The sequence below is a fragment of the Larus michahellis genome, chromosome 1 (genome assembly GCF_964199755.1).
Source record: "Larus michahellis chromosome 1, bLarMic1.1, whole genome shotgun sequence".
Taxonomy (NCBI): domain Eukaryota; kingdom Metazoa; phylum Chordata; class Aves; order Charadriiformes; family Laridae; genus Larus; species Larus michahellis.
In genome coordinates this window covers 97,414,316-97,429,691 of record NC_133896.1, presented here as the reverse complement: position 1 = coordinate 97,429,691, position 15,376 = coordinate 97,414,316, and the positions used below count along the sequence as shown (strand labels likewise).

The 15,376-nt window shown below is 42.1% G+C and overlaps 1 protein-coding gene across 11 annotated transcripts in view; it reads left to right on the top strand.

Annotated features, from left to right (window-relative positions):
- The window catches only part of GRAMD1C (GRAM domain containing 1C), a 57,060-nt gene that overhangs the window by 31,139 nt on the left and 10,545 nt on the right, over positions 1-15,376 (top strand). For all 11 annotated transcript variants that reach the window (XR_012588324.1, XR_012588327.1, XR_012588330.1 and 8 more), the window contains 3 exons: positions 3,392-3,510; positions 4,691-4,811; positions 8,657-8,819. Coding sequence is in view for 7 of the 11 variants with exons in the window: in XM_074594626.1 (XP_074450727.1) it covers positions 3,392-3,510; positions 4,691-4,811; positions 8,657-8,819 (403 nt within the window). In the remaining 4 variants the exon portion in view is untranslated. The remainder of the gene's footprint in view (positions 1-3,391; positions 3,511-4,690; positions 4,812-8,656; positions 8,820-15,376) is intronic.

Below are 15,376 nucleotides of genomic sequence, written 5' to 3'. Positions count from 1 at the left end.
CAATGCCATTTATACTTTTGCTTTATTTTCCTGAGGCTTATGGGTGTCAAATATCCTAGTTCAAGGGAGAAGGAACAAATTAAAATCCAATTAGGCAGGTCATTCAAATCCCGAACAAACACAGTGCTCCTTATTTCTAACGGAACAAGATCTTAACTTAATCGGTCTCAATTCCCATGAGTCCTCTTCCTTAGAGTTGGATTTATTTTCCTATTGTTCTTCTTAAGCTTTGCTGGGTAGAGATTTGCACCTGTCTCCAGAATTATTGTAGCAGGTAAGTCTAGAGGTGTGAGAAGGGACCAGAATTTCTGATGAGCTGGGCTTCTTGTGGCAAACATCTGCTTCCCCAGCAGCTTCTCAGGGGAGGATGTAACAAAAAAAAAAAAAAAAGATGTTTGTTTGCACCGTTGTGTGCTTAGAGATCAGAGAGGGCTTGGTTTGATTCTGACCTTCATCTTTGGGTGGTTAGAGGGGGAGTTTGCTGTTTTCTCTTGCGGACAAGTGATCAGACAGAATTCCACGTCAGAGTTGCCTGATGGGAGTGCGGAGTGTGGTGGGGGGCTGTCTCTGGAGTAAACCTGTATGGACTGTCTTGTTCTTATTTCTGCATCTGTTCAAAGGGGGCAAAAATCAGCGGCTTCACTTAAGTCAGTGGTATTCTGTAGTATTGCTTGTGCCATGCCACCGCTTTGTCTAGCATGAGACAAAGAATTGATGTTTTATGCTCCCAGTTAAAAAGACAAAGATGTCTCCCAGCTGCTTCTTGTAGCCTTTGTTTCTGTATACAAAGAGAACTGAGGGGGGAAAAAAACCTAGCACAGACCGACACCTTGAGTGGGCAAAGTAATTCATGTTTGGATTCAGCCTTTCAAGCTTCAGAGCTTCTCAAACCATCCCCTCAGAAGCAGAAGTCTGACCCAGAAAATTTGTGCCCTTCTCTGCCTTCACAACTAATCCTTTCTGATACAATAAAGCAAAGTCTGGTTTGATCTTGGGCTGTGACCATTAACAACTTCTTATATCTCGCTGAGCTAAGAATAATTGAGCAGAGTGCAAGAGTCCTCTTTTAGAAGCAGGAGTTGGTAACAGTGACTTCACAAAACCACAGGAAACCACTTTATAGATTCCTAAAATGCATTGCTGAAAGTTTCTCTGCTTTCTGCAAGCCACTGAGCCCTCTGTACAAGGGCAGTCTGCTGTGCCCACAGACTGAGGCAGAACGTGCTAGTGAATTTAATTAGCGACATTAGCTGTTTCTCAGTTATTTTCTTATGACTGGAAATAAAGGCACTGGCCATACTGGGCAACAGAAATGAAAGTGGCTTTGTCCTTTAATTTCTGGCTGAAAGGTGTGCTACCTAAAGATACACCTCAGTCATATTTTGAAACCGTGTAATGCTGACTCCTGTTTTTAGCTGTTTAATGAACACAGCTGTAGGTAGTTGTTTGTGGTGATGAGTTTACTGCTCCAAAGTACGGTGTGCCTGGGGAAAGTAAGGCAGCTGTACGTCGATGCCTGTGTTTTTAGCACTTTGTAGAACAAACACCTGTGGCAGAGGGAGGCTGGTGTTCAACTGTTATGACTCTTGCTTTATATGTGTGTGAGGTTTGTGGGCTTTTTGGTGTTTTAATGTTTACTTTGTCCTCGTTGGGATGAAATACCTTGAAACTGATCTCTACCAATAGGGTGCATGCGCCTGCCCTTTCTGAAAAGCCTGAAACCTTGTCGAGCTGGGAAATACCCGAGGGACAAACCCCTCTTGGGGACGGAGGGAGGACAGCCCTGTCCTGAACCGGCCTGCCTTCGCCCAGACCCTCTTTGTGTGCGTGGGAGCGATGCAGTGCGGGGGGGGGGGGCAGGGGCAGAGGGACACCCGTGGGTGTCCCTCCGAGGGCGGGGGGGCGGGACACGACATGGGGACCGTGGCCATGCCCGCCGGTGCCCCGCCGCTCCGGGCGGAGCGCGGTGGCTGGCGGGGAAGGGCGGTGTGGGGGGGGCGGCCCCGTCCGGGCCCCGCCGCCCAGGCAGCAGCAGGAAGCGGGAGCGCGGCGTGTCCCGGGAGAAGCGCTGCCCGGCGGGAAGCGACAGGTCTGTGGCGGTGCGGGGCGGCGGGGGACACGGAGCGGGAGGGGGCGGCGGGGGGTGGGTGAGTAGGGGGGGGGGGGTTCCCGCAGCCCCGGGGTTGGGTGGCGGGGAGTGGGGAGCACCGAGGGTGTATATGGGCGGGCATTTACATTCCTGCTTGTGGGTCAGCTTTTTTACGTCGGTCTAAAATTGCGGGTAGTATAACACTCCACAGGTGGAGCGGGGAGGTGGAGAGGATCATTTAAAAGCCCTTTAAATAATGCATGGGTATTTAATGTGATCGTTTCATGCAAATAGTAAGCCGTACTTGTGTTACTGCCTCATTAGCACAGTTCTGTTCCCTTGATCAATATGGATTGTGGCTGAGGCACATTTTCCAGTGTGGAGTCTCTTTTTTTTTTTTTTTTCTTTCTCAAGATCACTAGTGTTGCTCCCTGAGCTTCGTTAAATCCCAGAGCTTTATTTCCTTTCTCTTTCTTTTCTCGTGGTTTTTTTTTTTTTTTGAACCCTTTACAGCTGAAGTGGACTTTGAAACTAGTTGCTTACATTGCCGATACGAGTTTGTCATACTGCTTTCACTTCCTGACTTTCCTGATGATATGAGAGAGCGTAAATATCTCCCAGTAGCTGTGAGAATTCACGGAGCAGGGCAGAGAAATTTTAGAGAAAGAGAAGAGTAGCAAGTGATGTTTCAAGGTAACACTCTTACTGAGCAAAAGCAACTATTTTACGTAAAGGGGGTTCTGGTGTCGTTCCAAAGTGAGGACCTCCTGTCCCACCTTGGCAAAGCAGACAGTTGGCCGACCTAGACACCGCTCTCTGCAGTGACTGAAACGCTAGCCTCTCACCATTTGTAAAGCTCTCTAAGCATCCTGAGGAAACAGGCATGTATCTATTAAGCAGTTTGTCCAAGATCAAAGAGGGAGTCCCTGGCTGTCTACTAGTTACTGGTATTGTGCCGTATCGAGTGAAATTCAAGAGGGAGCTAGCTTGAAGGTATCCGTGAAAACATTGGTGACACGTGAAGAAGGAAGTAGTGGCCGCACGTGTGTGTTCTCTCGAAATAACAATTTTTCTCATGTCTGGTGTTACTGGTTGAACAATGATGGGTTGGGAATATATAGTAGACAGGAGTACAGTTCCCCAAAATGCTGAAATCCAATCTTGAAATGTGATACCTAAATGGTTTCAGTCCTTGTCAGAATTGAGGTTAAAGGCTGTGGCGTAATTCAAACTTCTTACTGTTTTACCTCCCGTGCCTTACTGTCCCATACCATAGTTCTTGACTAGCTTGCTTTCTTTCAGAGGCTGACGAAGCAGGAATTCTGGCAGCTGGTGCACCAGAGCTATGGCTCTGAGCTGGGCCTGAACAGCGAGGAGATGGAGAGCTTCCACTCATCGTCTGAGGACAACGGGCAGTCTCGGTAAGAACAAGCTATAAAGCTTATTGAAATACAGAGGGAGAAGCAGTGTCCTCTTTCTTAAAAATTCTTTTCCCAAAGTGCTGCTGTAGCCTCAGCAGAAGAGTTAAGTCTGTAGTGAAAGGATGCAAAGAACTGAATTGCATAAACTGAACATGCATAAAAACTTAATTGTGTTCATTGCCTAAAATAGTAGGAGCACAGCTGAGGCCCCTTAGAGGAAGGGAGATAAGAAGACCTTGTTCTCCCTGGATCTGCTTGAGGATCTCGACAGGATAGCTTAAATAGCAACCTTTTCTCGTGGTGGTATCTAGTCAGGATCTGTATGCCCTTCAACAGTATGGAAAGGCTGAATGAAATGGAATCTATATATGATGTTCAGACACTTTTTCTCTCCTCTGTGGAGACTGAAGCCCTTGCTTTGCTTTGTTCTCCTGATCTCTGAGGCCTTATCTTATTCTTGTATTGTGCCCAGCTTGAATTAGGAACCTGGAATGATCTAACTATATGTGGATTATCTTATTTTTTTTTTACACAGTTGCCTTGATTTCTTGGAACAAATATGAACTAACTTATGAACTGCCAGTGTCAGTCTAATAGTGGGACTTTAATTTTTGTATCTGTATGTAAATAAATATGGCTCTGCAAAATCGAACAAAGTGACTTATGTTTGTCTTCGATTCTGTGTTATCTGAGTATGCTTGTTAAAAAAAACAAACCATATGTTAAGTTCACTGCAAGCTTCAAAAGATGCCCTGTTAAATATTTCCTGGGGTTTTTTATGTAAAAAAAAAAAAAAAAAAAAAAAAAAAATAGCAAGCACTACTTTGCAACTCTAGAGTAAAGAATGCTGGAAAAAAATCTTGTCCCAAGCTTTCTTAAAACATTTTCTTTCCAAATTTGTTATAACCTACCTCTTTTCCCGCACCACTTACTTTCTCTCTGATTCACCAGTGCTTGGTTTTACTAACCTTATGGTCAAAAGCTGAAGCCCTCTGAAAGGTGGCCAGGGTGAGGAAAATGGCTTGAGGGATTAGTGAACTGAATGTGGGAAGAATGAGTTGGTTGTTTTTAATATTAGCTGAACAGCCATGGTTTGAATGCAAAAATCATACATGAGAAGCTTTCTGAGACTTTTCAGTACTTATATCTCCAAAGATACATTCCTTTTTGCTTTGGACAGATCCAGCATTTGTGATGATTCTGGAGAAAGGGATGAAAAACTACCTAAAATGATTGGTTTAGTTCGGGAACCCACGCTTCAAACGGAAGGAGAGTCTCTGAATAGACACGCGTTGCCAGGAGTAAGTGCTGACACAGCCTTTCTTGTTATTTGTAACTGATAAGCATATATGCTTATTGTGTATCTGTAAGCATAGGATGTGTGGGGATTGCAACTCCTATGGAAGCCTCTGAGAAATCATAATAATCTAGGAGGTTTTCACATCAGAAATTTAATATGAATGTCTTCAGGTTTCAAGAGTATTTCTTGAATTTGGAAATGAATAAACTTCTGCATAAGAGAATATCGTTGGTGTGAGTTTTGACAATGTCCTATCACTAACGCGCTGCATAACCTGGTTAGAACGCTAATTAAAACAAAATTAACTGTTAGCCACATTCCTAGTGACAATGTGCGTTTTTATGCAAGTGCTTTATGAAAGTAATGCCTTTGTTTACTTCCAGTGCTTTCTTGCTTGTGCTACTTTTTGTTTAAAAAATATCTCCTCTTCTGTCTCTCCTATACATGATACTTATTAGAGGGTAGTTATGCTGTGTTATCCTTGCCTTCAAAGGTCAGTTAGTCTGCTGTTGTGAATATATGAAATACTTTTTTTTTAAGTTGTGGAAATGTTTCAGAAGGAAGGGTGGAAAAAACCCACCCTTGATGTAATCAGGATAAGTTTTCCCTTAATGCCTTGGGTTAATACAGCTGAACAAGCATGGGTGCTTCACTCATGATGTCGTATGAGTTTGTGAATGTATTTGGCTGGTTGGGAGGGCAAGCGCATTAGTAGCGGTATCTGAGGTGTGCACAGTTGCTGGGACTCTTGTGTGTAGTTGCAGTCCTAAAAGGTTACAGGCATTTTCTCTTAGTTAATAGATACCCCAAGGGAAAGATCCTAGAAAAGCAAATAAATCATTAAAGCACTTCTTATAAACTTAACTAGGATTGGATACCTAACTGCTGTTTCTGCATCGGAAAATTTGGGGAGAGAAAAAAGGAGATGCTTGTAGTAGTTTTTACAATATATAAATCTTCTGGCTTTTATCACTTGCTAAGACCGATCAGGAGGTTAAGCAGGCTTTAGGTAGTTTTGGCGAAATCAAAGTTAATGGCTAGAGACTCGTACCCAGCAAACAATACTGGTATTTGTTTTTCAGATGTTAAAAGCTTAGTTAATCAGATGATGGGTATCCCTCATGGAAATCCTAGCAGTGTAAAATAAGATTTTTGGAGAGCTGTAAGGGAGGCCTGTGGATGCTGCTGGAATTTGAGCTCTTTAGGATAACTAAAAATCTACCCAGGTAGTCTTGGTTTGGACTCATAAGTCTTGCACAAGAACAAGCTGTTTAAAAATAATCGCTCTGCCTGGAAAAGTGTGTTGTTTACCTGCTGGGTGCCACACCCTGAGATGTCTCTTGCAGGTGCTAAATGGGCATGTTGGTAAGCAGTAATGCCTAGGGATTTAGTCTATATGCAAGGAAAAACACTAGGATTCTCCCTTGAATGAACTGCTCTTAAAAAGTCCTTCAACTGTAGTGTAAAAGTGCAGTCTTGATAAACATGTAGCTAAACTGCATAGCTTATTGTTGCGGTGTAACTAAAATACATAATGAATGTGTTCAGCCTGTATGTGTCACTTGGCACTTCTCAAGATGTCACCACACTCTCTGCAACCCCAGGATTACAGCATATGTTGTAGAAACACAGGGGCGGTAGGAGGAGACAGTAGTGCTTTGAGTGTATTTATCAAAAACCATGTCACTGATGACACAAAACACACTTAATCACCTTCTGAAGACTGGAGAGAAACAGGCTTAACCCCTTCTTTCCTCCTCTGGTAGGCAAAGTCCTAAAGCTCTCTTGAGAGGGAGATCTGAATTGGTGGAGTTGTCGGCCATAGTACTTGGCCTGTCTTGGAAAAAATATCATCAATAGTTGTCCATAGTTGATTAGAGAAAGTGTGCGTAACACCGGTCACGACATGTGTCCTATGCTTGAGAGACATAAGTGTGGTTCATCACAATGTGGGAACTGCCTTATTGCCTGTATGAATCAACCCTATTCTTGCCTCCACCCCTCATAGGGAGACCTTAGAGCCTTCCAGTCCTGGAGCCTGCTGTTCATAGACTAAAAAAACTGAAAAGCCTTGGCACAGAGCTTATCAGCCTTGGACTAGCTCAGGAGATAAATGTACATACAGAAGAAATTATACATCTTTAATTCCAGCTGGCAGATCTTAAAATCACTACTCCTTTGGAAAAAAAAAAAATAGAAACAAGAAAACTGTGTTTGAGTTAATTAGTTATTCCGAAAACTTTAGCATTAATCTCATCTTGCCTGACATCACAAAAGGCTTTTTTGTAGGAGCTGTTGCTCTAGTCTTTTGACTTTAGCCGGGCTTTCCTGCTCTGCGCATGGCATAGAGGGGGCTGCTCTTATGCTGCTGATGGGAGCTCCACCTGTTCACCAGATTCCTGATCCTCATCAAAATGCTATGAGTTCTTTGGCTTTGTGCGGGATCTGTGTCAATTTTTAGACTGTTTAACCACAACTAGCTCCTTTCTGACTTCCGTCTGTGTTGGTAGAGTGTTTTGAAATGGAAATGTTGGGTCTGTCCTAGTTCCTGTTGTGTGACTGAATGTAACTTCAGGCATGGTAGCTCCTTTCAACAGGAGCATTTGTTAACTGATCTGCTTTTCTGATGCAGTCTTCCTGTTTGGTGGTATGTTGGGGTTTTTTTGACCTTGAGGGAGTATTTTTGCCTGCTTATACTGCAATCAAATTCATGCCTGTCTCTATTTTCCAGCCACCCACCTTCTGCTAATGGCCCTCAGTTGCACAAAAACGTAGATGGTCTCTATTTTCAAAAAAGCGAAGAAGTATAGGAAGTACGTGGTAACTGTTCCAGCAGCAGATGCTCTTGCTTTTTTGAGTGTGCTGAATAACCTTTAGGGATGATGGTATTGAAGATGAATTGGAAATCCTCAGTTGAGGAGGCTTGATCATATGTATTTTGGTCAGTGCACTACTGCATATGGGGGGGCTGTGCTACTGTTGATCCCATCTGTTCCACTGGAGGCAATGGGAGCTTTGAGGAGATTTGAAGCTATGATTTGTAGCTCATAGCTAAGCTTTTCGGTGGCATTTTGAGGTGTATGAACCTTGCGCATATGGTTTCACTAGAAATTACTTTATGTGCAATGGCATGTAAATTTAGCTGCCTGTTACTATAGTTAGGGGTTAAGAGCTGCATCATTTGATTCAGTGAGTGATGTTTTGGGGGATGTACTGCTTATATATTGGCGATGGCAAATGCTACTCCATTACTTTGTTTCTGAGAAGTAATGTTTTACAGGTAGAATGGCTCTAGACAGTGTTTTAAAGTTTTGGTTTTTTTTTTTTGGTCGAAGGATAATGGAGCCCTATAAAATAAGAACACCTTTCAAATATATAATTGGGATGATCTAATCTTGCTGAAAAAGGGAGGCCCTGTCTATTTCATTGTGCTTCCCCTCAGGATTGTTGGGCCCCTTGCTAAACCAGTAGGAAAAAACCAACTCAGATTAAAAAAAAATAATCTGAGTCAGGTTAATGAATTTATAAATGCTAGCATTGATGCAGAGAAGGGGGCCAAACCGTTCAAGGGGCCTGGATGGGGAGTAAACTGTCCCTTTTAAGGCAGCTTTAGGTATGAGGATGCAGATGAGTAAATTTGTCCCATGTTACCATGGTGAAGTGAAATAAAGAGGAAGAGTGGTTGGCTGGGTAGGGGAACAAGGGAGAAATTAGTGCTTGACTCTGTGGTAATTGAGCAGATAGAACTTGTGGCTTCCTTTATATGTCTGTCTTCTCTTAAAGTAACTTTCTCTTTTTAAATAGCCTGTGATTCCTGATGCAGTTTTTTCCTCTGGGTTGTTTCAGGTGGAGGAGTCTCCAAATGAGAAGCAAATAAAGAAGAGCCCTCTTCCATCCTCAGAAAGAAAACCTGTTAAGCTAGTCAGGAGCAGGTCTTTAGAAAAGTCCTTGGACCTGAATGAGAATGAAAATCTTCCAGAGAAGAGCAGTGCGTCAGATAGTGAAGAAGGTAAATCTCTTAACAATTGGGACAATGAAGACAATCTGACTGTGGTGTTCCAGCCCACTTGTGGAGCAAGTTAGAGAACTTTCTGATCTTATGAAACTTACTTGCTTATTTGTTTCACAAAATTGTGGCAAAAACATCTTTGTATCTTAGTTTCTGGGGAAGAAAAAAAAAGTTGTTGTTGGGGGTGTTTAGAACAAAAACAGATTGTGGTTTTGCTTTTTTCTTTTGGTGGGTAAATAGTTACTAACAGCTTAAACTTAAAAAAAAAAAAGGCTTCTTGTCATTGCAGTGGTGTGTGTTCACTTTCCATGCTCTCACAGGTATTTCAAAGATTTTTCTTTGTCTTCACTTCTTGGGAACTGAGGGGAAATATTTCAGATTGTTCTCCAGTTTCTGAAAGATTCCCCCACCCTCTCCATCCCCCCCTTCTTTACACTTCTAATTTCTTGAGGTATATGGGCTTCAATATTGTTGGAGTAAACTGAGGAACTCGCTGAAAGTCCAGGCAAGACAACTTCCCAGCCTCCAGGACTGTATTGTGCATATTCTGAATCTGGTCTGAAGATGAAAAACCTTGACCATGTATCTTGGAACAGTTTATACTTGTGTGCCGACTGAGTTAGTATCTTAATGGATCCTAATATACCATCCTTGTATCTCATTACCCAGTACAAGACGAGAAGAAACTTGGATACCACGGCAGTGTAGAGATTGTAACTTGGCTGTTATGTGCTGTTATGCGTTTCCTCTTCTCACCATAGGAGAGAAAAGCATAGCTGTATGTTGCGATGGTTTTGGTTATGAGGGTTTTTGCTACATTGTGGGGAGAGACTGAGGCCGGAATGTGCCTTCTACCTAGGCTGGATGACAGTGAGACTTTTTCTGAGGTCTGTGGGTGCTCGTTCAGTGGTCCCACAGTAGCCCTGACAAGTTCTTGGTGTCTGAGGTGAGCTTTTCACTTACCATGGGGAGCTTGTCTGTGCCAGAAGGCCATAGTTGTTCAGACAGTGCACTGAAGTTGTGGTGGTTGTTTTGTTAAATATCTCAGTCTTGGACTCTGTAACTGCTTTTAAAACAAGGTGTGCACAACCTGTATTAGTTGCAAAGTAGTATGATAATATGCAAATGAAGGACAGAGAAGCTCAACAGTAGGAGTGTGCTCGGTAGCAGTGGAATATCTCTTTCATATGCGGAGATTACTTACTTTCATCACCTGTTGGCAGAATAGAACAGCTCAGTTAATTGAGGCCAGTTCTTAATCTGTCTGAGAAACCTTGCATCTCATCCTTTCAGAGTTGGCAACTGAAGTTGCTTGCAGGTGTCATTATGTTGGGATCACTCAGGTGTCCAGGAAAGCTTTCAAAGTCATGGATTCAATTGGCTGCCTCCAGGTTATGACTGTTGCCTGACAATATACTTTATATTCAAGTAACTTTCCTTTTGCTCACCCACACTGCTGCTGTGTTTGCTTGAGTTCAGATTTAACTTGATGCATGTCAGGTTGTATCATTTTTGTGAGTATACCTACTTGAACAGGCTGCTGTTTATGCCATACTCCTACACATTTAATGAGCTCCACAAATTAATTGGTTATCCATCACAGGTGTGTCTTTTACAGCAGCAGAAAGTTTTGGCCTTTGTATGTTTTAGATATCTTGCAGTTTTCCTATCCTCTTAGTGCCGCATCTCTCTTATGTCTCTGGATTTTATTACTTAAGGCAAAGGTCTCCAGTGAAACTGATTTGAAAATAGTCCTGTTGTCTTTCATGCTGCTATTTGCCTAAGTGATAGCAGTAAATGCTCCCTGTCATCCCTGCATTGATGATGTTGAGTAAATACAGCATATTAAACTGGAGATGTCTCTTTAAAAAGAGAACTGACTTTATGCTGCTTTTGTTATTTCTCCGCCCTCTCCCAAGACTAGTCTTTTTTTTTTTTTTATTCAGAGCAGGATTTTCTAGTTCCACAACATTAATCTGTTCTCTAATTCCCTTCTTCATGCTTAGAATTCTTTTTTCTTCTGTTTCTCTGTCTGTTTTCTATTGCAGTTGCCCCATACTCTTACAAGGTGAATTCCTTCATGCAAATGAAACTAGCTTTCCCACGTGGCAAAGGTTTACCCATGCGATTAATCTCTCTTGTGTCCTCTGGCTCATACTCAGGCAACCCATGGAGGTGTCCTGGCAAATAAGGTGAGGGGCAAGCTCAAGACTGTTGTTCTCCAACTCTGGGTCCACCTGATGCCCAAAGCTGGAATACCAGAGCCTTAGCAACACTAGTTCCCTTGCCCTAAGCAATTCTCGCATGGTTTACTGGGCGATGGAGGGGGTATGAGTCTCCCTGTGCACCACTGGCCTATTGACCTGCATCTTGGTGCTTTTGTTCTGCTTCATAAACTGGAGTATAAATGTAGAGCCATGGCAAACTTTTGGCTAAGCTAGAAATTAACATCTGTGGTCTTAATTCTAAATTTCAGAAAACAAATTTTAGCTCGAGCCCAGAATATATAGTTCCAAAATAGAGCCAGGAGATTCTGAAATTCCTCAAGTGACTCTCTTGTGTGTAGGGTTTCTATATGCAGGGGGAAGCAGGAAACTGAAAAACAGTCTTTTCTGTTAGAAAGCTTTACTGTATATGGAGACATCATAAATTCCTAATTTCCATTCAGAACTTGACAGACTTACTGTATTGTTTCCATTTGTATTACTGGAACCTTAAATGTGTGATCTGCAGGAGAGCGTAACTGCTTGTACTGTGGTGCTGTGAGATGGGTACGATGGTGACTTGACTTTTCTTGCAGATAGGAATATATGGGGCAGAAAACAATTTAAATTACAGGGTGTCTGAAATTAGTTCAGCTGTGGTTTAGGTGTTTGGGGTTGTTTTCCCCCAAAGTAGGAAATTTTGGTTATACTTTATATTTAAGGAGGAGTAGCACTGTTATCTTGGTGGTATTTTAATCAAAATACCAAAAGCACGTATTTTGTTGACTATATAACTTCCAATTACTTGCTTTGGGGTTTGGAGGATACGTGTTTGAGTTATCTAAAGGCAAAGGCATATTTTTTTTTTCTAGTGTACTGGAAAAAGCTAGTGTTGTCACAATATTTACTTGGTACCTCCCTGAGTTTATTTTGTACTTAGTCTTTTAAAGTGTAGGAGAGCTCTTTGATAATGGTTAATATTGCTGATATAGTCTTTAAATAGATGGTGTCTGGAACACATTCGCTCTAGGAATTGGTTTTATGGACTTGATATCAGGTGTATCTGGCTAAAGGCTCATACCTGCATATTCTTCATGCAGTGTACACTTTTTCCCTATCCCCAGTGGCATACACATCCTTAACAGTGCTAAGATTTGCATAGATACTTTTTTTTTTTTCCTTCTCTCCTGATCCTCCTGCAACTCCATGGAATGGCAAAATCGGCTATCTTATTAATTTGTTTGATAGCCTCTGCTCTTACCTGTTCAGCTTTCTTCATTTGCTTATGGTGTGTGTGTTTAGCTTCCAGCTGTTGGCTGTTAACAGGAATTTTAAGAACACTTTTTTTTTTCCTGTGTCCTTTCTGCTCCTCCAGTTTTCTGTCTCTCTTTCTTCTTGCACTGCAGATGTTTCCAAAACTCTGCAATCACTGGTGTATAATGGTATTATGTTCAAACAGTATATCACAGCTTGCCTTGCAGTGATGAAAATGACCTTACGGAAGTGCAAGGCAATAGCGGGGGAGGGAACAGATTTGCTGTCTTCATGCTGAACCAGGGCACTCTGGGTAATACGTTTGCTTCTTGTGTTTTTGGGGTTTTTTTTGAGGGTCCCTAGGGATCCTAACCTAAAGTCAGAATAATCTCATGTTCTTTTACCAGACAGTAGCTCCAATTTGTCTATAAATGTATTCAGGCAAAGAGAGTTAGTGGTTGATAACTGCATACTGCTGAGGAGTTAGAACGGCATTAAAAGTTAAGGAGTTAAATTGATATTAGATACTTGCACAAAACATTTAGTTCATGAACAATATTTCTAAGCCAGTCCTAGGTAAAATGCTTCATGTTGCTCTAGTATTGAGACAAAAAAAAAGGCAGGTAGGTTTATCTGTGTGAGTTAAAACAAACAAACAAAAAAAACCAGTAGACAAACATGTATGTTCATTTGTAGCAGAGATGAGGGGTTAAAGCTTTCTATCCTGTTCAAATTGCAAGCGTGTATACTGTACGCTTATACTTTGCAGTGCCACTGTTCCTGCTTGCTGCTTCATCCAGGATTTCTACAGATAAACTCTTGAGAAGCCCAGATTGAAGTGACTTGAAGCTTGTCAAGTTCTCGGTCCATGCTGAGACTTGCTTTCACAGATGTGGAACTCACAGCAGCATTCATACTTGTACCTTCCAGACCTATCATCTGAAAGATTTCCAGGCTTTCTGGAAAACAGCTTTTTTGAATCCTAGCATCTAAAGTGGCTGATAGGCCTGATGTATCAACCTAGTTTCAGCTTGGATTTTCTGAAAATACTGCTTTATATGATAACACCATTTTTAAAATTGTGTGTGTTTGTTCCAAGACCTGAGAGGGATTGTAGGTAAAAGCATATTTCTCAATAGGTACACGACTAGATAAAAGTAGCGTAGGCAAATCAAGTAACAGGAAATCTTGTACAGACCCATGGATACTCTTGTGTAAGACTTGGTACAAGGAGGACAGATTTCATGCTTGAAGAGTAAAATATTTCAGTAGCAAGGTCTGTACCTTAAGGTAATAATGCATGAGCTTTGTGCATATCATAAGTTGCTGTGGTTTACCAAATTACCTCACATCAGCAGAAACATAGTAGCTGTCCTCAGGCATTTCAGGTAAACATAAAATTATGTTGTTTAGCTAAGCCTCACTGGGGCAAAGGTAACTTGTATTATCTTGTATTTGCTAAGACACACACAGATAGCCTTTGTATTTTTTTGCCTTTTTTTTTTTTTAAGTGGTAGCAGATTCCTTGGGCATATCAAGGTCCAGCTGAGTAAGACTCAGCCAGAGTAACTAGCTTTGAATTACCTGGTGTCTGACTCCACACATGTTAGCTGATGCGCAGTAGGCAAAGGGAATGTCAACACCAATATCTGAAGCTTCCTGTCCCTTAGCAAAAGAGGAAGTGGGGACTGCACTCTGAAAGGAGAGGTCTGTGATGTTGAGGCCTTATTAGATGAGGTCAAACTTACTGTTCACTCGGGCTGCATTCGATGGAATTAGGCTCAGCTCTGAGAGGAAACACAGTGAACATAAGCTGAAAACCCAGGATGAATTTCAGGCTTCCCGCAGAATGTTTCAGCACAGCAGAATTGGTATTCTAGTAAGTAATGACTGCATATTGGCTGGTTAAATAGGCCTCTTGAAATGCGTGCTTGCTTTCTTTCCCACCTCGCAATTGTATAGACTTACAATTGCATAAGGAGAACGTGACATGGGAAGGAAGTCCATCTCTTGTGCAAGCACAAAAATATGGCACTCATGCTTACTCCTGGGGTCCTACATTGAAGCCCGATTAGGACGAAGGGAGCTTTTTTTTGGAGGGAGATGTGTAAGAGGGGCTTTTAGCAGGCTAGAAGCAGCACTGGAGCGGAAGTCTGCTCAGTCAGAACTGTATTTCGTTGGGGACTGTTGTGGTGTTTCGTTGCTGCATTTGCATTTATCAATACCGACTGGTACCAAGCAGTAATGTCTTAAGTGCTGTAACCTCAGCCTATAGGCAGCTTGTGAACTATAGCTTGATATTCAAGCTACCTTTGCATTGGTGGCTGGCGCTGACCTTTGCTAGCTCTGAGCATTCATTTGTATCGGTTGAAAGGTTAGGTGTCCTGACTTCTGTCTTGCTTCTGCAAGATTTGCTTTCAGGCTTTTTGTTTTGTTTTAGCGATGTGTGGGTGGGGGGTTTTTTGGTAATTATAACTTAGAATGGACTTGTTTCTAAATCATAAGCAGATTGACCTGGGGTTGACATAGGAAACTGTTTGCCCTCCAGGATTATAATTCTATCCCTTGTCTCTTGCAAGAGTGGCTGAGACAACCACAAAGCTGAGTCATGCCAGCAACCAAGAAGAAGCAGAAATAGCAAGGATCAGTGCTGCAGCCACAGAACACCGCTGGGGCACTTGGTGGTGGTTTTGAAATAGGGGATGGCAATTAAGCATCTTGGTGCAGTTTTCAGGACTGCAAAATGCGGCAGGGTACCTCCTGCATTTCTTTTATAAATAGGTATGGAGGGAGGAACAGTTTGAGGAGCCACTTGGGAGTCCGTGCCTGGTCTCTTAAACTGTGGATGCTACCAGCATTACAGATGTTAAAAGCAGAGTTATGAAACTAGTCACAAGTAAGAAGAAAGCTAGTATGGTTTCACTGTCCTGCTTGCTATGCATGTGTCATTTGCATATATTAATGAAGAGTATGCTAACTTTTTGTCTTCCCTGGTGTTTCCTGTAGGATTAATAGAATACTGAAGGCAAAACTAAAGGAATGGGACCCTGTGATGTTGATTTGTAAACTTATGTTTGCATAGGGAAATTGGGGGGGAAG